The 23,024-nt window shown below is 38.2% G+C and overlaps 1 protein-coding gene across 1 annotated transcript in view; it reads right to left on the bottom strand.

Moving 5' to 3' along the window:
- Positions 1-1,519: 1,519 nt before the first annotated feature.
- The window catches only part of FAM91A1 (family with sequence similarity 91 member A1), a 29,090-nt gene continuing 7,585 nt past the window's right edge, over positions 1,520-23,024 (bottom strand). Inside the window, exons 6-24 of the mRNA XM_051610804.1 lie at positions 22,535-22,648; positions 21,035-21,125; positions 19,110-19,172; positions 17,357-17,463; positions 16,576-16,614; positions 16,360-16,472; positions 15,360-15,478; positions 14,852-14,964; positions 14,569-14,655; positions 13,687-13,819; positions 12,818-12,966; positions 12,226-12,360; positions 9,503-9,616; positions 8,522-8,594; positions 7,133-7,282; positions 6,523-6,630; positions 6,119-6,242; positions 5,067-5,136; positions 1,520-4,429 (exon numbers count right to left, since the gene is read on the bottom strand). Of these exons, the coding sequence (XP_051466764.1) occupies positions 4,253-4,429; positions 5,067-5,136; positions 6,119-6,242; positions 6,523-6,630; positions 7,133-7,282; positions 8,522-8,594; positions 9,503-9,616; positions 12,226-12,360; positions 12,818-12,966; positions 13,687-13,819; positions 14,569-14,655; positions 14,852-14,964; positions 15,360-15,478; positions 16,360-16,472; positions 16,576-16,614; positions 17,357-17,463; positions 19,110-19,172; positions 21,035-21,125; positions 22,535-22,648 (2,079 nt within the window). The 3' untranslated portion in view covers positions 1,520-4,252. The remainder of the gene's footprint in view (positions 4,430-5,066; positions 5,137-6,118; positions 6,243-6,522; positions 6,631-7,132; positions 7,283-8,521; positions 8,595-9,502; positions 9,617-12,225; positions 12,361-12,817; positions 12,967-13,686; positions 13,820-14,568; positions 14,656-14,851; positions 14,965-15,359; positions 15,479-16,359; positions 16,473-16,575; positions 16,615-17,356; positions 17,464-19,109; positions 19,173-21,034; positions 21,126-22,534; positions 22,649-23,024) is intronic.

Raw genomic sequence — 23,024 nt, 5'->3', positions numbered from 1 at the left:
CATAAATCTGCCTTACTTCAGTAGTGTTGACTAGCAAAGAACATCCACTTGAATACTTTTAATAAAGAACCACAACACAAATACACTGTTTTCTCCTGATACTGCTTGTTGCTGGAAGACAAGACAGTAAGAAGAGAAGTGCTGACACCTACAGGGCAAGACATTTGTGTGTCCAGAAACCTCAATCCATGCACATATTTCGAAGTTCTGCCATAGTTCTGCTTGAACTTGAGTAGGTTTTTTGGGTGGTTGGGAGGGTAGAAGAAAAGCAAAGTATGGAGACGGGGAGGTCAGACATACAAGACATAAACCCATAATGTAAAGAAACAATGATTAAACAAAATAGGTTTCTGCTGATTTGCAGGAATCCAACATCAGTATTCACTAAAGCTGTCTAAGCTAATGCCTGCCTCATCCTGTTCACACAGTGATACTTTTTGATCCACTTCTGTGAAGCTGGACAGAATCACTTCCCAAAAGAATCCAGGATACAAGGACTTACCTGCATCCCTGAAGCCCGTGTTACTGAAGGCAGGAATTCAAGTTGCATGACCTGAGCACATCATGCAACATCTTTCATCTCTGGGTGTACAAGATGGAACCATGAGCTGAGTACATCAGGGCAGTCCCAGAACTACTTCACATCTCCAAGCCCAGCCCAATTCCTAAAGTTTGCCCAGTCCCAGCTCACCAGAAGGCCCATTTCCAAAAGGCATCTTGTAGCAAGTAGTTCCTAAGCAAGTGATCTTGGTATCAGTCACTCAAAGCCTTCTTAAAGCAGCAAAAAACTTGGGTTTGTTACAGGAGATGGGAGGATTAGTGTTAGCTTCAAGTGCTAAAACCAGACACTATGGTCCAAAAGGAGCCTTAAGGTCTATCACAATGACAACACTAGAGGCCTGCATTTGGAGTGTTCAAGTGGAACAAAAGGCCTTGGGGTGGGGAAAAGAATATATATATATATATATTTACATACAAACAAGAACATCTGACATAGAATAAAGGAAGGTTTAAATCCAAGAAGGAAGTTATTAGCTTTCTCTCACCATCTAGGTCTGTATTTCTTTTTATTGCAGTAACAGTCAAGACGCAGCTAAGTGCTAAAATGAATCCCGGACCTGGATTACTTTAAAAAACAAACAAATTACAGTTTTTGTTTCATTTCTTCCAAGTTCCCAGTCAAAAATGTCTTTAGCCAAAGAAAACAGACAAGACACCACAAGTGCCTCCAAATACTCAGTATTTAACACTACAGGTTTAGATTGTGGCTGATGAGGAGACAGAGCATACATCATCCTTTTGTGCTTTCCCTTCTCCTAAGGGGTTAAGCATATGGCAGAGAGAAGAGCAAAATCAAGAAGTTTCCATTGATAAAATGGCATCTCTGTAGAATTGCATGCGTAGGGGAAAAAGATACTTCGATGACATTTTGTAGTCTTGAGCACTACAGTGACAAGAGTGACATTTTAGAGCTGTGCCCAAGAAGAAAACTACTGCGTGTGAAGGATTCTGCACATGGTTTGACCTACACCACAGTTTATTTGTAAACAATTTTTACAAGTGCCAATAATTTAATTGAACACAGACTTTGTACAATTCAATGTATAATATTAACAATGTCCCACCAGAAGAGTGCAACTGTATTCGGTTACAGCCATACTTGAAAACCTTCAAAATACAAACCACTTTGAACACTGAACGAGAACGGAACATTTGATAACAAGGATAGAAAAAAAGAACTGTGAACTAGTAAGTCATGATCAAAAAAAACCTGAAAACAAACACAGCACACTTTCTAGTTGGCTCCTGAACATCTTCAGGTGCATCCATCTAGAATGAATACTACTTGGGTTGCGCCAGAGCACGGAGCCAAACTCTCTTCTGCAAAATAAAGGTCTCGAAGATAGAAACTTAAAACAGCTTTACAATGTGTCACACGTGATTTTTCCCCACTGTCAAGAAAACTACCTGAAGAAAATAAATGTATTTAATTTGTCTTTATTTGCAATACAATATAAAATAGAATCTTTTGGTATGAAGATCTTTGAGATCTTACTTTTACCCCACATTTGAAAAAAAAGTACTTTGAGTAAAGCCTCTGGACCATGCCAAGCACTGGAGCTCTAGTCAAGTTTCAGGTGTTCTATAGACTTCTTTGGTTGCAATCTACTCAGTAAATCTCATATATCCAGACTTGAACATTTAAGTTCCTAGTGTTGAAGCACCCGGAGTGCCTTGAGTTCTAAAAAACTGCAACGTATCTGTAATTCTCACCATTAACTGCAAGATTTATGGATATTAAACTCTGGACAGACTACTTTTATTTAGAAACTTTAGACAACCTAATAACAAAGGGCATCCTTCACTTAGTAACACTGAAGAAATGCAGCGAGAACAAGAAATTTTCATCCATTTTCAAACTTCCATACAACTTGCACTATAGTACATGGTAAAATTCAATACAGTACACCAAGCTAGCTCCTCCCCTACAGCTCAATGTAGCACTTGAAGTAACATCTATAGTATTGAAAAAGAAAGCCATTGCCTAATGCTTAGTTCCTCTACAGTGCTAGATATTGGCTCAATCTCCACGTAATTCCCACAGTAAACGTTTCCTCTGCCATATCTAGCAGATTGACATCCAATTCCTCTTTAACTTCTGTTGAAGTAAATAAGGCAACTTAAAAAAAAAAAAAAAAACAAACAACACGCTATGGAGAGTATACACATCCAGTACAAAAGTCACTGTAATGTATATTATCAACTTTATATGGATAATCTAGTTCTGTAATATATGCAGAATACTAAGTACAGCTGCTGTTGATAAAATAAAAAAAACAAAATAGATGTAAGGAAGCAGCACTGAGCAAACTGAAGTACTAGATTCCTATTGTTTTCTCAGAGTGCAAGTCCTGTACAGCTTAGGAATGTATATAAAGCAAAGAGGAAAAAAAGAAAAATGGAATTTTCACAGTTGTAGCTGAAGCCACTGCATTATCCTACCACAGTATGTTTGTGCTTTACAAACTTCTGCCATGTTTTAGTCTTACAGCCACACAGATCTGGATAAAAAAACAAATGTTGCCATTTTTCTTCTTGCTGTTGTCCAGCACAATCTATGCCACAGCCTCTCGGTCCACTATGTATTGTAGGGTAGTAATGACAGGGTAGGTAAGTCTCATCTTTAATTATGACCATTTAAAACAAGGCAGTTCCAGTAAAGAAGGGAGTTGGCAAAATACTTCAAACAGTTGGGTCAAAAGTCTTAATATTTTACATCTCTCATTCTCCTTGTGTGCTAAATGGGACAGACATTTTTAAGCTGGCAGGAAGTTGTTAATGCCCCATATAAACAAAGTGAAATCATGCCACAAAATCATCTCCTACAGATAAAGCCAGAACATGATTTTAGATTAAAGAGCTGACTGTTAATGTTTGTCATTATCAGCAACTAATGGTTCAAGGAAATGAACTTCCGAAATCTCTGCCTACACATCATCTGCTGTCATCTTCCTTTGCTAATGACTGTCAAATGAAAAACCCAAGAGTTCTGTTCTTTCAAACATTAATCAACAGGACAGATCTAGTTATCTACCTTAAACTGAAATTACAACATCAGTTCTCCCACAGCCTTAAGCCACCAGCAGGCCTTCAAGTCTGCACCAACTCAACCTCCTGAAAGCATCAAATCCCTTTCCATTGTATTGATTTGTCAAGGCCCCAGTGTTAAGCTGAACTACAGAATTCAACAATTCTTAATGCCCCATATCACCATGATACTTTTTTTTTTTAACAGTTGGTATCACTGAGTTTTCAGAAGAGCCAAATCTCTTACCTTTATACAGAAAGAATCTCAGTAATACAGTACAAAACTAAACAGGATTTATGTCTGAGTAACGAACATAGAAAACTACTATTGCAATTTTGTGGTGACAGGATAGAAATTTAACAATCATCAGAAAGCCTAGAAAGGAAGTGTTTAGTTACAAAAGAAAGATTGTCTCAAGATAAAAACTGTGCTGACAGCTAAAATGCTCTCTGTTGCAGCAAGATATGCAGTAATTAGTCACAAGTTCTAGACGGTTTAAGCACTTCCCCAATACTGCAACACAACACATTTTTGTAACACTACTTTTACACGAGTTATGCTGCAGCAGCAGTACACTTCTTAGTGGTTGGCACTAGGAATTAACCATAAAAGAAGAAAGGCATTTAGTGATCAATGCATGAGGATCCCTCTTTGACCTGCTCTTTAGGTGTGGTTGAAAAAAACTGAGCAAGGGGACCATCCGTTCCATTCAGATAATACACCTTCTTTGAACATGAGATTCTTGGCAGGAAGTGGAACACCCATATCTGAAGAAAGAGGCTGCAGAGGTGAACTTGAAGAACCAGCATCATGGAGCTGATCCAGTGTTGAAATACCTTCCTAAAAGCAAATTGGAAAAAAAAGTGTCTTAAAACAAAGACAAACAATGAAGGATTTAACAGGTAGATTATGACAGGGTAATCTAACCTGCAAATACACTTAGTATTTCTGAAATGTGTTATTTTAATCCATTCAATACCAAACCATTATGAAAGTAAAACCAGAATGAACAAAGGTGTTAATGCATTTCATTTTTTCCTAAATAGACAGATTTGACAGGAGGTACAGATAAAATGTCAAAATATTAGTATATCCATGATTTGCAGTGAATCCACTTAACATATCTAAGAAGCAACCAAGTAGCCAGCCAAGTAGGCAGTGCTACAACAGGAGGAATGAAGAACAATTTTGCTATGCAGGTCCCATAAAAAATAAATGAAACTAACTACACACAAGATGTAATACTTATATCTCAGGTTTTGTAATTAAATGAGACTACAAACCGGATAGGGAAGTCACTCACTTTTTGTCACCTGTAGAATCTGAGGTTGACAGTGCTCTTAATACAGTCACCATTTAAAGCAAAAATAAGTAGAACAAACCATGTATGCTACCATACACCCAAGAATAGCAAGTTGGAGAGCAAAAAGATGAAAGACCATACAGAATTATTTACATCTGAATTACTGCTCCTTACCTGGAATGAATGAACAAAATTAAGGACCTGAAGTGACAGCTTTCTACTGGAATGCAAGAGTTTTTGAAGGCTGTCAAAAAGAAAAAAGAAGCAGCTATATCAAAGCTGTGCAAATTTTTACTAGTGAATTACCAGCATAGTAACTTGCTCACAAGTAACTCTAATAGTACCAAACAACATGTGACAAAGTTACAGGCTTTCACAAAGAAAGCTTGATAATATTCTCATCAGTGAAGAAGTGCTTGACTCGACTCATCTGCTCAAGTCAAGTCAGCTAAATGCTGTTGTCCCTACCATTTACACTGCACTCAGGTGAAACTATTGCAATTGAAAAATGCTGGTTCACATAAGACATAATACAGTGGACTTCTTCATGCCTCATTTTTATCTCGGACAGTCTGGTAACATGCCTTATGAAGGAACTTAGTGACACACTGTTAAAAGCATATCAATTACTAAGTTCAAACCTTTAAGCAGCCTTACTTTTTGTTAAAAAAATCCCAAAAAATGTAAAATCCAAACAAACAAACAAAAAAACTATTGTTGAAAGAGCAACATTTCATAAAGTAAAGCTACAGTAAAAAGAGAAGATCACTTGATCATAAGCTGTTACTAAACTTAGCCAATAAGATACCAATATTAAAGTAAATTTCCACAGGAACTAAATGTGTTTTACATCAAGGCATTATCAGTATGCTTCCCCACCCCAGAAAGGTTAGCAGGAGCAAAAAAAGCCTGTGCTAGGCTAGGAAAGGGGAATGAGCAGGAAGGCACACAATATTTTTTCCTGATCTGTTCATAGACAGATTGCTATAAAGAATTCCATTTCATCTTGCAGAAACTATAAAAACTTACCACAACTATGGACTACCAGCTTGTACATTACAGCTGGTATCCATGAGCCAAAAAGCAACTACCTCTCACACTAGAATTAGGTACTCTATGACTTAGCTCTGTTTTGCTCTTATTTAATTGTAGGCATCATTTTTGCAGAAGATCTGGACATAACAGATACAACCTCTTAATCTTGTAGCTGATAAATTATAGCCCACCTCTCTTTTCTACATAATCCATGAGTGGCAATTTTTTTGCAGACTTTCTGATTCAACTCAGAGCTGAAGAGTGGAATGCCAAAGCATAATTCCAGGGGAACCCATTCCAGTTCTGTTGTGGGTACTATATAAAGAAAAACAAGAGACAGACTTTAAGAAAAGACAACACAATAATATTGATCCCAAAATCAGGCATCTCAGGTCAGGATCCATTGGATAGTTCATACTTTTAAGGCAGTTCATCTAATAAACTGGTGAAAGACTTAAGGAAATCTGAATTTTAAGGAAGAACAGTTAGCATTGCACTTGTTCCAGACAATAATAAAACAATGTGTTTAGATCCTTAAAAACAAGATCTCAGTGGACTTAAAACATTTAGTACAAGCCATCTGTTATGCTTTTACCTTCAAGGCTTTGCTTGACTGCAGAATCCATTGAGGTTTCTTCTATTACCATCTCAAATGATTCTGTGCTCCCATTTACATCAGAACCTGATGCTAGTTCAGCATCTCCTAAAGGCAAAGCAATTCTTAGGTAAACATGTAGATGAATATAAGTTGAGTTACCACTTGATATAGGGAATATGACACAAGTTTTTAATAAAGACCATACAGCTATAAAAATGGAGGAAGGGATATGGAGAAGCATAGGCCTGATTCATTTTAGGACCAAAGAGTCACCTAGGGATCCTCAACACACTTAGGATAGATTAAATTCTGGCATATAAAAATTACACAATTTACTTTTAATATTTTGATTATTTTTTTCTGTTGGCTATTCTAGTCCAGTGATTTTTTTAGTCTGTATTCATTATTTCTGAGCTAGTCACAAAGAAGAATTAGTACATAAGCCTACTGCCAATATATTTACACTCAAAATGGGTTCCTATCTCTGCTGAGCAGTATTTTGTAGAGCTACAGTTCTATGGATTCAACCCTCTATTCACCTTTGCTAAAGTGGTTGTATGTGAAATTAAGGGAACACAGTCAAAAGGGACAATTATTGGTAACTAACCTCTTCCATCAGAAGCGTCGCTCAGTTTTCTGCTCGTGTGCTGACTTGAGGGATTCAACATAGTGACATAGCCACAAAAATGCTGCAAATCTACCTTGTTCCTCAGTATTTTTAAAGCCGTGTGAATGCCCATGTTCACACGAGAGAAGTCTAGTAGAAAAGAATACATATTACACTTTACTTTTTAAGAAGCCTCCTCCATTGCCATGTTGTTAATTCCTAGGCTTTTCTAAAGTGGTTTTTTAATCTGGATTTTTCTCTCTTGTACTGCTCCCATTTCAGTTATCACAAAGGTAGATCTGTGATAACACATAAGTTATCTTCCCACAACAAGCACTAACTGGTATTTTATAGTACAGTAAAAAGCTAAGGAGAAAGACAAATGTAAAGGGAATATGATATCTCTCTCAAAGACAGACAGACATATATAGACAGCAGAGATGGCAAGGTTCAGCTAGGAATTTTATGTCCAGCCCTTTCAATGCCAGAGTCTTCTATGGCAAATTCAATACAAGATACATGTTCCATGTATCTGAAATTCTCAAGTATTAGAGGTTAACAAGGAGTGATCAACGCTGAGTGGTTAATGCTAGATCTTAGAGATTCTGCTTTTCAGGATTTTTCATGAAGTTGGAAGAAAACAGACTTCCCAGAGACAGCAAATAGAGAAGTAACATTTTGAACCTAGTAAAAAAACAAAGTAAGAAGTTAGCTTTACTTTTAGTTGGCCCTGGTTTTTCTAAGTGGCAGCTTAAATAGTTTCAGATTTCACATCTGGAAATTCATACATTTATGACAGCTCTCACTTGGGAAGGCCATGGCCTCAACTACGCAAAGTTTGCATCCTAATAATTGAGGAGTATTTCAGAATATGTTAATTCCTGCCTTTCAAAAATCAGTTAGCTAAGCAGACTTTGAAGGAACAGGAGATTTTACTAGCAAAGCTCTTTCTGGGGAAAAAAATCTCCACAATATTTCCTAGTGCTACTAATCAAGATGAATTTGTTCAGTTGTCACCTGTCTTATAGTCAAGAGACGCTGAACAGAATACACAGAAGATTTATGCAGTTAATCAATATGCAAGTTAATAATCAAGTATGCATAAAGAAAGATTTGGTGGTGTTTGTGGAAGCTGCTTCTTTACATCTGTGCTAGGAGAAAAGAAAACACATTCTAATTAGGACAGAGGAGGCAGAAAGGAGAAAACCATATATTTAAGCTCAGAACAGATTTGTTAACCATTTAAACATATTTTCCATTTTCTCATCTAACTTGACTCATAAGTACAGGAAATTTGTATTAAAAGGATTATTGCAACCTTACTGCACAAGTTGATGTGCAACACAATTAAATATGGTGGTGTAGATTCCATTAAAGACAGTCAGTTACCTCCCTGCTGCTCAGCTTCATCAAATGGGAAGGGTATGTGCATTGTCTCTCCCATTCCATGCATGCCATGTCCCTGAACATCAAGAAATTAAATTAGGAACAGAAAATATTCAACAGCTTAGCCTAGTCCTACTTGTGCTCCCTTTTAAGGGGTACCAGTCAAGCTGACAAAACAAATAAGCAGATTGTTAAAGTTCTTGCTTAGTTGAAATAATTAAATAAAACACTCCATCCTTCCCCTGAAAACAAAGTGAAGTTAAACTTTAGTGAAGAGGAGCAATTTTTCTCTCCAACTATTAGTTATAAACAGATTTCATAATCACTGAGCACTTCTGGAGCAAAATGGATTTTGCTCTCTTAAGTTCAGAACATTTTTGAGCAGTCAAGGCTGTTACAAGTGAGCCTTTGAAAACAGGTACTTTTATGTTTGTTACAATATTAAACATCTATTTATTTGAATTATTAATTCAGAGAGTTCAGATTAAATTATGAAACAGAACAGGAAGATATTTTACATCTCCCAAGTATACAAAACCATTCTATTTCTGCTGTTTGTGATGTTTTGCTATAATTTACTGTAAAAGCTGAATACCAAGCACTCCAACAACGTGCAATTCTTGAGAAACAGTTCATACTCCCAGCTACCTTCTACCACTACTGTGTAAGAAGCTTGTGGGTTTTTCTTTTACTTTCCAATTCCCTTTATCTCCAACTCTCTAATAAATCCACTCTCATTGTCAGCTAACAAACCTCTATTATATCCACCCATCATACCATAACGTATACATGATATGTGTTCAGTTCAAAACCAGTGTCTTCACCACCACTGAATCACAGCAGCACTAGCTACAGATGTTAGACACATTTTCAGGTCTTGGCAAAAGTGTAGCTCTCCCACACTGTTAATCTCAACTTTATCACATAACAGCTTAAGTAAAAAAATTCTGCATGTTCTCATCATTTACACAGAGCACTCCATACCTGAATTAGAACAGCAGAATGTGTCAAAGCATCATTCAACATTGTGAGCACATTTGAAGTAGGAACTACTCCTGGGTCATGACCCCAAGATGTTATTAATAAGCGATCATAACCCTAGAAGAGAGAAATTAAAAGTATTCACAGTTGTAATGGACTACCCAAGCACATAAAGTGAAATACTAGAGTTAGACATTAGCATATTGTTACACTTAGAAAGTTATGACAGGTAACTGCAACTCCACAGTGTGATACTTTGTACCAAGGATCACCCATGTTCATACTCCTGGTAAAGCCAGAATCACAGAATCTTAGAGGATGGAAGGGACCTTGAAAGACCATCTAGTCCAACCCCCCTGCCACAGCAGGATCACCCAGAGCACATCACACAGGAACGTGTCCAGGCAGGTTTTGAATGTCTCCAGTGAAGGAGACTCCACAACCTCTCTGGGCAGCCTGTTCCAGTGCTCTGTCACTCTCACAGGAAAGAAGTTCTTCCTGATATTCACATGGAACCTCCCCTGTTTCAGTTTGCATCCATTGCCCCTTGTCCTATCACTGGACATCATTGAAAAAAGAAGTTTGCCAACCTCAAAGTTACAATGCTATTTTGAACAGGAGACATCTATCACCAGTTCCTGTAGAACTATATGGCTAGCACAGCAGCCTGCTAGCAAACAGGAGATGAAAACAACCCCACAAAAATTTAAAAGCAAAATATAAGCTAACACCAACAAAAGAGAACAAACACACATCAACCCCCAAAAATACCTATCCAAAGGGAAAAGACAGGAAGACAAGAACACTGACTAATAAGGATTTCCTGGTCAGCTTTTAAGATTTAATTCCCTTGCATCTTTGTAAGATTTACAGAAATGTCTTGACAGCGTCCACAGAAAATGACATTGCAAAACTGTGTCAGGAGAGAAGCATTCACATATGCATGCAGATAAAAGAATTCCACTAAGTTTGTGATAGTGCAGCACATGAAATCATTTAGCACCAGAAAACCTGACCTACCAGCACACTTTGAGATTCAAGCAGTATTGAAGTCTTTCAAGGCTACCAAACTGAATGCTTTTGACTAATAAAAGTTCACAATCCATACATTTAGTGGTAGTTTTAGCTAAAGACGAGCTAAAACAAGCTCAACACCAATGGCCTTAGAAAATGCCTTCTGCCCTAGAAGCCTTGATTTACTTAATTCTATGTTATCCTAAAGTAAGACTTAGAAGTATCAATAATTTTTGGAAATTGGAAAGGATACATGAAAGAGGTTTGAGGGATGGAAAATACATCTGCAAATCCTAGAGCCAGAAATGACTGCTGATTCAGGTACACCTAAGAATAAACTCTCTGATTGTCTCCATGCCATTCAAATACATTTAGCTCCTCAAGTATCTATTCACAACAATATGAAAACTGTAGAGGTCTCTCTGCAAGTATAGATTTGAACAGTATTATTTTACAAATTCCATCGTGAGCAGCAAGATCCAAACACTGCTAAGTGTCTGTGACATTTCAAATCAAAGTCAACAGATAGAACAATTTTTGGTTCAGGCAAGTGTAGAAGTTGACATGGCCACTTCCAGCTATGTTTGCCTAGTAGAGAACACCTGGGGTACTTGTCCTTATTAGCATCTCAGAGACAGAATGGGAGAAAGGCAACATCTGAAGTTTTTCAGGCATGAGTTGATCACCTGCACTGTTTTGTGGGACTACTTGCCAAAGCACTGTATGGATGCTAAAAGTTAGGGGGCTTCAAGGCTAAAAGGAATTTGGGGAAATCTTGACAAAAAGGAGGCTGAGGGAAGACCTCATCACTCTCTACAACTACCTCAAAGAATGTTGCGAAGAGGTAGGCAAGGGTCTCTTCTCACAAGTAACTGGTGATAAAACAAGAGGGAATGGCCTCAAACTGCTCCAGGGGAGGTTTAGACTAGACATTAAGAAGAACTTTTTCTCTGAAAGGGTTGTCAGGCATTGGAACAGACTGCCCAGGGAGGTGGTTGAGTCATCATCCCTGGATGTGTCTGAAAGTCCTCTAGATGTGGCACTGGGGGTCACGGCTTAGTGCTGGACTTGGTAGAGTAGGGTTGATGGTTGGACTCTATGATCTTGAAGGTCTTTCCCAACCTAAGTGATTCTGTGAAAGCAAAAGATCACTGCAGAGACAAGAACGTAAAACACAATCTCTATATATACACGAAGTCACATACGGCTCAGGAAGTTCCAGACCAGAACATGGGGAGGGCTGGAAAGCTCTGAAAACATTTTGTGTTTATCCCTCCTGCTTCCAGCCACAGTTAGGGATGGGCTACTGGGCTAGGAATAACTGTTGTCCAACCTACTGCAACCTTCCTTAAATTATTCTGTCATTTAAACTGCAGGGAGGATTACATCCTAGAACTTCAAAGTCTCCATCACAGATTTCTGCAGTGGACAAACTGGAAGTGATCATCTCAGCCATCTTGTAAACCAGGCACATTTTACAATAAAATTGAAAGGACTGGCATCAAATACACTGGAGTCACACCAGGACAAAAAGATAAACATAAGTAGCATTCTTTTCTCAGAACTTAGAAAGAAAACACATAAAACTTGCTTTCAGAAAAGGCACATCATCAACAATGAATTAGTACCTCCGACTTCAACTGTTGCTGCTAAATAGTGTACAGCATATCTTCTAAACATTTGGAAGGAGAATAAATCCATGTATATACTACCTGAAAAATGTCTGGAAGCTTCCGAAGACGTGTTCCTTTAGAGAGCAACAGAGAGGGTGGTCCATGTCCAGTGATGTGGTAAATATAGAGTTTGAACCAAACCGAACTGACTTCTGGTATTGCAGGTCCAATATGCTGAAGAGAGATTATCCAAGAAATTAGAAAGAACTTATTATTTCAACTATTATAGGTATCATTTAAGAATCAACAGTTTTAAAGGAATACAAATCTAGTTTTACATCACAGGAGTTCAATTGTATTACTCTACTACCGATGATGTACTAGGACCTTATCCAGGACTCTTCACAGAAAGGGGATAGCAAGTTATTTTCTATGAATATAAATTCAATAATAAAATCTGTCACTTACTCTACTTGACCAGGTAAATTATTAATAAATTAAACAAACTTAATAAATTTAGTTTTCAAATTTGTCCTCAATAAACACTTGTTTTTAGATTAACTGCAACACTACTCTACGTGCCAATAACTGAGTCACTTTAAAAGGGACATCTAACAGATGCATCCAAAACAAAGATATTAAGATATTATATCTCCAGATACTAAGAGGGGAAACTCAAATATTTTTTCACCTGGGGTGTACAGCTGCTAATAGGTCGAATTTCATTGGTGAGTGGTGCCATGGAAACCAGCAGAGTATAATTTTTATTGAGAACTCTGCTGCAGGTAGCTGGATCCAAGCCGAGCAAACTCTCACATCGTAAGAGGTCCAAGGGAAAACCTATGTTGAAAATGTAAGATTTTTAAATTATTACTTCAGATGGAACATACAATGCAAAATTACTTAAGATCTTCCATCCTCCCCTGCCTAGCAATGAATACAGTATTTTCCACAACTAAGTTTCATATTATTGGGATGAATTTTACTAAATCTGTACATAATTTTAGCAATTCTAGCCATACAAGGTTGTCTGACACAGAACTACAGCTTGCTCCTCACCAACTGACTGATTCAAGGTGCTCAGGAAGTTGGGTAAGAATAAAAAAAACAAAACAAACAAATAAGTAAAAAAACCAAACACAAAACAAAAAAGCCAACAAACTCTAACCCCACTAGAAGAATACACTCCCCTTCATGACTTGAAAAATGCTTCTTTGACAGAACACCTCTGAATAAACAATGATATATTATCGCCTACAGAAGCACATGATTTGAAACCCATCTGTTAGACAAATTCAGCTTGTCTTGCCATCATAACACCTAAAGCAATAGATTGAAGTCCAAGCCTTGGCAACAAAATTTGTCATTCAACAGGCAAACACAGTAATGCAGGCTTGAAGGGTTATGAAAAAGGGTGATGGAAAAGTGATGTTTTGCCTTGAAAACAGTTAAACATGCAGGATACGGATTGGTTTCTGAAACAGCAGATTAATCAGAAAGTTGAGTCCATAGCAGGTAAGTAAATAAACTCAGAAGGATGTCCTCAGACGTTCACAGTACCATTATTTGGTTGATCAGGTTGTACAGCTTGTGCCCCTAGGTCTTTATTATGCCGCAAAAACAGTATCGTGTTCCTCAGTGTAAGCGCATGATCGAAGTACCGCTGTGCTTCCCCCTCACCTGTGCTTTGAACCTGAACAAGAAACAAAATAAATGCATGCAAGTGGCAGGCTGTTCCCAAAAGCCTCAGTTATACAAAAAGGAAGATTAAAAAATTAGCATTTTTAAGCTTTTTAATTGAGGAACAAGCTTGCAGCTTATATGCAAAGGTTGCAGCAGCAACTTTTAAATGAAAAGTGAGTTTTGGCCACATCAAGCAGTCAAAAAGTACACAAGACAACATCTATAAATCAGAAGAACCACGACTCAGTCTTTCGGTAAAAGGATTTAGAAGTCCAGTCATCCTGACTGGTATAAAACAATACAGCAATCAACAGCAGTTCTCCTACATAAGTCTACAGTTGTCCTTCTGGAATTACCTTTAAAAGGTAGATGGGGTAAACCTTGCAGCACACAACAGTCAGGTTTTCCTAGAAAAATGATGTGCAGACTTGGAGAAATATTAACCCCTTACTGAAAGGAAAGTGATTTTCATTGAACAAGCCCTAACGCAGGTGTGTGTACACACAGACTCAGGGAAACGTAGCTCATGAATTCACTTTGCCCACCAGTCTCTTCTGTGCCCCTGAAAGTCAGTTGAGGTACAAATTTGGTATGAATCATTTTAACTGAACCACTTTGCTTTGGTAGGATGAGGTGTTTGCTCTTATCATTGTGTTGCTAAATAAACAGTTTTACACAATGAAAAAAGGAGGGGTTGGCCCCTTCCCTTTAACATTGCCAGTGCTGAAAATGCACTTGGTCAAACATGTAACAGATTACCTTTTCCAACTCCACCAAGAAGCTGTCAAGACTCTCATCTGACAGTTTCCCAACTTCAAACATAGTGACTGCATGACTTTTCAAGTTCTGGAACCACAAAACAAAACTGTCTTAGTTCTGAATGGAATGGGCAGGTGAAAGTTTCATTAAGTAAAAACACTTCTTAATTACAAACAATACAGGATTTTTTTTACATAATCACAGCTGTATTACACTGAAGTCAAAGTATTTTAAAACTCTACGTATTCATTCTTGCATAATACATTGAACAATTTTGACTTACTGGTGAAAGATTTCCCATCATTAAAAAAGCAGTGAGAGTAGAATCAAAGAGGAAGGCAATACGCTTTGTGTGTCCACTAGACAGATTCAGGCTGCTCACACTGGCTGTTTCAGCTAATAGAGAACAAAAAGAAAGCAGATAAACCCATTTGTTTTATTTAAAACTAAAATAATCAAGTTTAAGTCAAATTTATTACACAAAAAAGAAAAAAAAACATTATTTCCAAACCGAGAGCAGAATTCCCTTATCACTACAATACCACTGATTGACTTAACTCAGATCAATTTATATCTATGATACAGATCAGCCCCACCTTCAGAAAAGAGCTTTTTAGCTGAAGAATTTTTCACCAAGAAATAGACATGACCTCCCCCGCTGTATATTCCATATGAAAAAAGGATACACACAATTTGTGGTTTACTTGTTTCTAGACCCCTTGAGAGGCTGTGGCAGTCTAGAAACACCATCGGTAATTCCTAATTTATTAAAATTTACTGTTAGTGCTAACCTGGATCATCTTGACTGTTGGTATCTGTATCTGTGGCTGATGACCCAGCTTCCTGTATAGGACTTCTGTTTTCCCCACTGTCCCATGAAAGCAGCATCTTTTGAGGGTCCAAAGTACTCCTATTAATGTGAATTAAAATCCACATCTATCGGTCACTGTAGCACCAGAGAATTATCTCTGCCTTCCAGTGCTAGTAGCACATGCATAGGCACACCCAGTACATGCCTTTCAATACTTCCAAGCCCTAAAGCAGTCAAGCTTCATGTCCCTCAAAGTCCAGCTTTAGCTTCAGCACAGGAGTTCATTTGGGCAGCTGAAAATACCAGATTTTAAAAGAGATCTGGAAACCCAAACCACCACCACTGAAGAAGAACCCAGTGGAAAAAAACTAATTCACTTTGTTCTCACAGTCTGAAATAGCATTAAAAAAATTCAAGCACAGCACTCATTTTAAATGGCTTAATGCCTAACAATTCTTAATCGGTGCAACATGACATTCCAACTTGGAGAACCCTTTGTTGACTAGTATTAACATTCCCCAGGGTTTGATATAGACATAGGTAAGAGTATCAATAACAGAACTGCAGTGGTACCTGACAGCAAGCAAGCAAACTTTAACTACATACTCACTGACAGCCGTGCCAAGAGACACTGTCTCTGTACTAGCACAGTAACAGCTGATACTTCTGGCCTCAGGAGTTTAAATCTAATGTACTAATGTACACTTGTCTGCTTCAAAAGTGAACAACTAGGCTTTTAAGGGTCAATAAACCAGCACAAAGTAATAGCAACAGAAGTAGCACATTGGACTTACAGGTTAAACTATCACCCCTTATCCCCAGTTTAGAAAGAGGACTGAGCATTCTTGTCATTGTATACACTGTGAGACTTGTTGTTGCACAAGTCAAAGCAAGCAACCAATAGCTTTATAATCAGATTTTGGTTCTAGCTTTCTCTTCAATGAGGGAAATAAGCCTTGTGAAAGAATGGAGACACTTACTTCAGTCTGTTCACTGATGGAACATTCTTCCACGATGGATGAAGATTATCCAGGTTTATTACTTGGCCTTTTTTATGGGCAAAGCCTAACCGACAATACATGGACACGGCATTCTGAGGAAACACACACACACACAATAACACTGTTATATGAAACCAGGTCGCAGGGCAGTGAACTTTCCACATCGAGTGCAACAGATGCATTATACACACATACCTTAACTAAAGATAAGTCAATCTCTAGGACGTTTGCAAGCTAGAACAAAAAGGAAAGAAAGAAGAATCGGTATTAACAATGCAGTGTAAGTCACCACTTGTGGACTTCTGCATCTTTATCATTTTTCTTTATTTTTAAACCCAGACTGTACTGGCAGAAGTAACTTTGTTGAAAGTGATGAAAAAAGGGGATGAAGTCTCAAAATTGTCCCTCTTGAAAGCATGCAAAAGTAATATGAGGCTATCTTCCACTGTGCAATTTCTAGGTTAATCATGTATACCAGAAGACAAAGAGGAAAACAAACCCTGGATATAATTAATGGGTATTTTTCAGGTGCTTTTTCACCAGGTTTTAAGACTAGACCTTATCAAAACATTTTTCATTAAAATTATAAATGGTTATGTCAAAGTTACATTCCTACATTAAGCCAACACCCTGCATGTTTTCACTGTCAAAGAAAAATAAATTATTTTATTTCACACTAGCAAAACAGACTCTGTTTCTGTTCTCGCTCATGTCACAGTCTACATTAGTCACCCCTGTAGAAACTGATTCCAGCTGATGGAATTGTTCCACTGAATTGAAGATATTCCTTCAAGCCTGAAGCACTAGAAAAGTTACATTCAAGATAAAAGAAACAGGCTGGATCTTAAGCCTGGCAACACCTCTAATTAAAATCACTTGCTGTTGATCCATATCTCTGCCTTAAGTATTTTCAGCAGTGTGCTTTGGACCCTTTCCAGTCTTCCTAACTTCCTCATATGGGGAAAGTTTTACTTACCTCTGCCACATTAGTGTGTTCATCTATTGAAACAAATATCTTATACAGGAGTGTTTCAAAGTAATCACCTTGCACTCTGTTCATCACAAAACCTTCAAGTGGTGGCACTAAAAAGAAGAATTACTTTAAAAATTACAATTTGATAACTTTATTAAACTGAAAGTGCATAAAAATCAGAAAAATAAATTTACACTTATTTGGTTTCCATGGCACCTGTAATTTTGAGGATTTCCTAGTCACAAAGAGCAAAACATAGTATACCTGGTATTTAAAATTCTCCCAACTCCTTATGAAAAGTAATGGTTGTCAATGTGTTCTCTTACCAAAACTAAAGCCACTCTACCTCACATCAGAGCCTTGCAGTCTCCAGCTCATCCATTCCAGGTAATTTCCAGTCATCCAGCCCATTAAATGATTTTGCCATGTGGATGCAGATTAAATCATGGCTCTGACTGGAGTGGGACACAAAGAACCCAACTCACCCCCACACTCCAGAGAAGACTCCCAAAGCTATTATCTAAGCAGTAACTCTCTTGTATTTAGAGGTCTTTCTCTTAACTAATCTCTACTACAGCAGTGACAGCTACTTCAGGCTCCAAACAATTTATGTCTTTGCAGATGAGACCGAATTCAGAACCCCCGAGACCTAGCACTGCATAATGAGCTGTTCAAAGGGCAGTCACATGCTGTGCTAGTTTAAGCTCCTACATAGTCCCCAGACACACACGACTACAACCGATGTACAAGACTGTGAAGGATGGAACAGATATCAAAAGTTGCATCTGTCTAGAAAACAGGAGTAAAAGACCCATGTCCTTCAGTTAAGGCAACTATGTTTCTCTATGCTATTCTTCCTTTTCATTACAGATACATGGGAGGGTACTTAGTCAGGACTCTTGGAAAGAATCTCACTGGCTAAAGAGGTCAACAGCATCCTGGGGTGCAGTAAAAAGAGTATGACCAGCCAGTCCAAGGAGGTCATCCTCCCCCTTTCCTCTGCCTTACTGAGGTCATATCTGGAGTATTGTGTCCAGTTCTGGGCTCCTTGGTTCAAGACAGACAAAGAACTACTAGAGAGAGTCAAGCAGAGGGCCACAAGAAAGATTAAGGTACTGGAGCATCTCTCTTAGGAGGAAAGGCTGAGAGACCTGGGTCTGTTTAGCCTGAAGAAGACCGAGAGGGGATCTCATCAATGCTTATCAGTATCTAAATAGCAGATTTCAAGATTATGGGGCCAGACTCTTTTCAGTGGTGCCCAGCGACAGGACAAGGAACAACTGGCACAAACTGGAACACAGGAAGATCCATCTGAACATGGGGAAAACTTCTTTACTTTGAGGGTAACAGAGCACTGGAACAGGCTGCCCAGAGAGGTTGTATCCTCCTTTAGAAACATTCAAAACCTGTCTGGATGTGATCACCTGCTCTAGGTGAACCTGCTTTAGCAGGGGGGCTGGACTAGATGATCTCCAAAGGTCCCTCCCAACACCCACCATTCTGTGATTCTATGATTCTTATCTAAATACATCTAGAAAAATAACCAAAGAATTCAAGTTTAAATAAATCCTATAGACAATAAAAATAATGTTTTAATAGAGTTAAAATCATTTAATCAGGAAAAAATACATATCTCAAACGTTTTGTTTAAGTAAACTCATGCATGCAGACAAGCAGCTTCCAAGGCAGACAACTACAGCATAATGAAAATGAAACCAAGAAAACATAAGCCTAATACCATTAAATATTTACTTACCTGCTATACAGCTGTCATCAGATATTGGTACATCAAGGTAAATAAATCCTTTGTTATACAAGCCTTCATAAATAAAAGCACATAATTTTATTAAAAGAGCATTTTCCAGACAACTAATACTACAAAGTAGACCTCCTCATCAGCCAACTCAGAATCAGAAGTTTTCCTAATAGTCTTCACAGTGAACAGTACTCTGCAATGCCATGGATCAATAAACTATATCTAACATTAAATGTGTCACTCTAAACTAGAGCTCTTTATTTGCAGTCTGATGCAGTACACTTGGAGCTCTACAAGTACTTTCCAGACAATTGAGCACTGCAGAATGATGACAGATTGAAGCAGCTACATTTGACAAAGACCAGTGTGTCCCTCCCTAAATGTTAACTTAGTTCTCAACATCATCACTGTACTGACAAGATGAGGGTTTTTTTTAATCCTGAATTAGTTTTGTCAGCTGAGGATGCTAGCTACATTTTGGTTTTGCCCTAGATCAGGCTGAACTTGCATACTTTGTAGCAAGGTTACAAACTAAATCACAAGTGTTCTGATGGTCCTCACATGTCCTTCCCACACATGTTCACAGAAAGTCTTTTTATATAGCAAAAATAAATTCTAGGACACTTCAGCACAAGGCATCAGGCAAGCTACAGCAGATACAGAGGGACACTGCATACAATAAGGAAAATAATATAGTAGATTTTAAAAGACACTTGCCCCACATAAGACCATTTTAAGCACTAAGCATCTCAACTGAGTTCTGCAGAGTAGGTAAGCTAGGGAGTTTTTTAAGGAAAGGCAAAACATTCCAGCCTTGTTATCTTTAGAGTCTGAGGTTGTAACAGCAGCACTGATAGTAAAGCATAAAGCTAAATTATACAGTATAAAATAAGGATAATATATTGTCAGTGGTTCCTTTGCCCAATATCACTCCATCCACATCATGTTCATGACAGCAGGAAGTGTACCAACAGCCCTCAGCTGGAGTGTTATGAGACATGTAAAAGCAAAACTGTCAGAATGCTTCCCACATAAACAGAGCTCAGACCAGCTGCAGTGTGTCTGTAGGCATAAATCTATGGCACAGATAGTAAAATTACTATCCCAATCAGATCTTAAATAAAATGCCCGCAGTAGAGCAGTTAGAAAGGTACCTCACGTTCCTCTAATATCAGGCCATCTATACAGAAAGATTATTAAGTGCTTTCTGAATCAAAATTTTTTTAAGTTCTATACTGTTTCAGGTCCACTCCAGAGCTTGAATTTCACATACCTCATATTTGTTTTAATTTTGTTCTGCTTCAGTAACAAGCAGTGGAATCCTGCCTCAATTTCTTAACAAAAATACAGTGCACAGATTCCATGGCTTGTAGTAAGCCAAGCATTCACAGATCAGCCTCTCAAGGATTAGTTTGTCAGTGACGCTGTACTCCCTTGACTAATATGATTTGTTTATATCTAATACTTGTTACACTGAAACAGGGAGACACATACACACCATCTTCTATTAACAGTTGCAGACCTGAGAAACACAACAGCCTCTTAGATTCAGGCCTCTTTTTCACAGTACAACACAAAATTACAAAATACAGTATTACAAAAACTCTTCTTTGAAAAGCAAGGAGTGAAGTGTTACCACCAAGGATTACCAGCTCTGGCATTTTTTATTTGTTTCTCCTCATCTACCTCCCCTACAATTTTTACTGACAGTTTCTAATTTAAGAATTAGTTGAATCAAACAGTAACAGAGCAACAGCTGTCAATGGCTCACTGCTGAATCATTTACAAGATTCAGACTGTGGTGTGTACAAGCTCTATTTTCCATCTTGTTTTACACTTCATCTTACACTCTCCTTTTATTCCTAATCTCAGAATTTACTGAGCAAGGTGTATAAATAGAAAAGGAACATCCTTTAAACACTTACTGTGAACTACATTGAAGTCTAATGAACCAGCAAGCTGAGGACCTGAGTCAATTATCTTATCAATAGCAGACTTCTCTGAAGTAGTACATATCTAGGCAAAAAAAAACCCAACACATTAGTCTTCCAGAGAAGGAATTAAATCCAGATCAAATTACTAGCTGACTATAAAAAGAAACTGAGACTAGAAGTAGAATTAAGTCAACATCTGGCTGGCAGCTGGTCACCTGCAGTGCTCCTCAGGGTTCAGTTCTAGGGCAGGTCCTGTTCAAGATACATATCAAGGACCTGGAGGCAGGAGTCAAATGCACCATTAGCAAGTTTGTTGATAATATCAAACTGGGAGGTGCTGTTGACCCTCTTGAAGGACAAGAGGCCTTGCAGAGCAATTTAGACAGATTAGAGTCTTGTGCAATCATCAATAGGATAAAACATAACAAGCCAAAATGCTGGATTCTGCACATAGCACAGAGTAATGTCAGACACTAGCACAGTCTGGGAGAGGAGTGGCTGGAAAGCAGCACTGCAGAAAGGGATCTGGGGGTGCTGGTGGGCAGCAGGCTTGGTCTGGATCAGCTGTGTGCCCTAGCAGGACAAACCCCATCCTGGGGGCATCAACACAGCATCAACAGCCAGTCAAAAAGCGATCATCCTGCTGTATTCAGTGCTGATGAGGTCTCACCTCGAGTACTGTGTGCAGTTCTGGGCTCCACAATACAAGAAATATGTAAGAGTCCTTGAATGTGTCCAGAGGGAGCAGCAAAGGACTTTGGGTTTGTCTAGTTTGAAGAAAAGGAGGGTGAGGGGCAACCTCATTGCTTTCTACAGCTTCCTGAGGAAGGGAAGGAAGGAGGGAGGTGCTAAGCTCTTCTCCCTGGTATCAGTGACAAGACATGTGGGAATGGTTTAAAGCTGTGCCAGGAGAGGTTTAGACTGGACACTAGGAACCAGGTGCTCAAACATTGGAACTAGCTTCCTAGAGAGGTGTTTGATGCAACAAGCGTTTCAGTGTCTAAGAGGTATTTGGACAATAACCTCAATAACATTCTTATTTTAATCAGTCCAATTAATAACTTGGTCTCCCCTGAAATGGTGAGGCAGTTGGACTACATGGTTGTTGTAGGTGCCTTCCAACTGAAACAGTCTATTCTCTTCTAAGTCAGCTCACAAGTTTTTCATGTGCAAACAATGAAAAAAAAAATACACACAAAGAGCAGCAACAATTACTATATATATAAAATAAAGTCCACGACATTCTGATTCTAATTTTACTGCAGGTGAAGGTTCAGTCAAAACTGAGCTGTCAAGGCTTCACCATGAAATTTGAGAAAGCATATTTTATTGCTTGTTCCCTACCAAACACACACATTAGTTACCACAGACTGGCTGACACAAAACCACCTCAACACTGCATATTCCCTTCCCTACACAAAAGGGAAGCCACCATTTTCAGGTACCATCAGCATTCAGCCAAAATTAGAGATGCAACCCATACTAAATTACCTTGATGTCATCCTCAGTGATGTAGCCAGACTGCACAACCCACCAAGCTTCTATAGCAATCTCCACAGGCTTCATGGGTAACAGATCATGAGCAGTTTTCCTTCTGAAAAATTTCTGCAGTGGTACAGTCCATTTGAGATTGTAAAAAAGAGCACTTCACAGGTGCAGACAGAAATTTACCTTTATATAAAGCTGATTTTTATAAACATCCTTCTTTAAATACATTCTGTTCACAGACTGGTTACACACAAATACTATTAGCCTTGTCCCTTAGTAAAAGCACATGCTTGTTAATAAAAAACACATTTCTCTCCATCACATAAAAATGGAAAGGAAAAAATTATTTACATCTGATATTGCTAAATATTCACATAAACCCTTATTGCATGTGTCACTAATTTAAAAAAATCACACTATTCAAACACAAGTCCAAATCTAAGCTATTTATGGCATTTTTTAATGCAAGCAAGTAAGAGAGCACAGCAAAGTA

Source organism: Apus apus, chromosome 2, assembly GCF_020740795.1.
Source record: "Apus apus isolate bApuApu2 chromosome 2, bApuApu2.pri.cur, whole genome shotgun sequence".
Taxonomy (NCBI): Eukaryota; Metazoa; Chordata; class Aves; order Apodiformes; family Apodidae; genus Apus; species Apus apus.
This window is presented reverse-complemented; position numbering and strand designations above follow the sequence as displayed.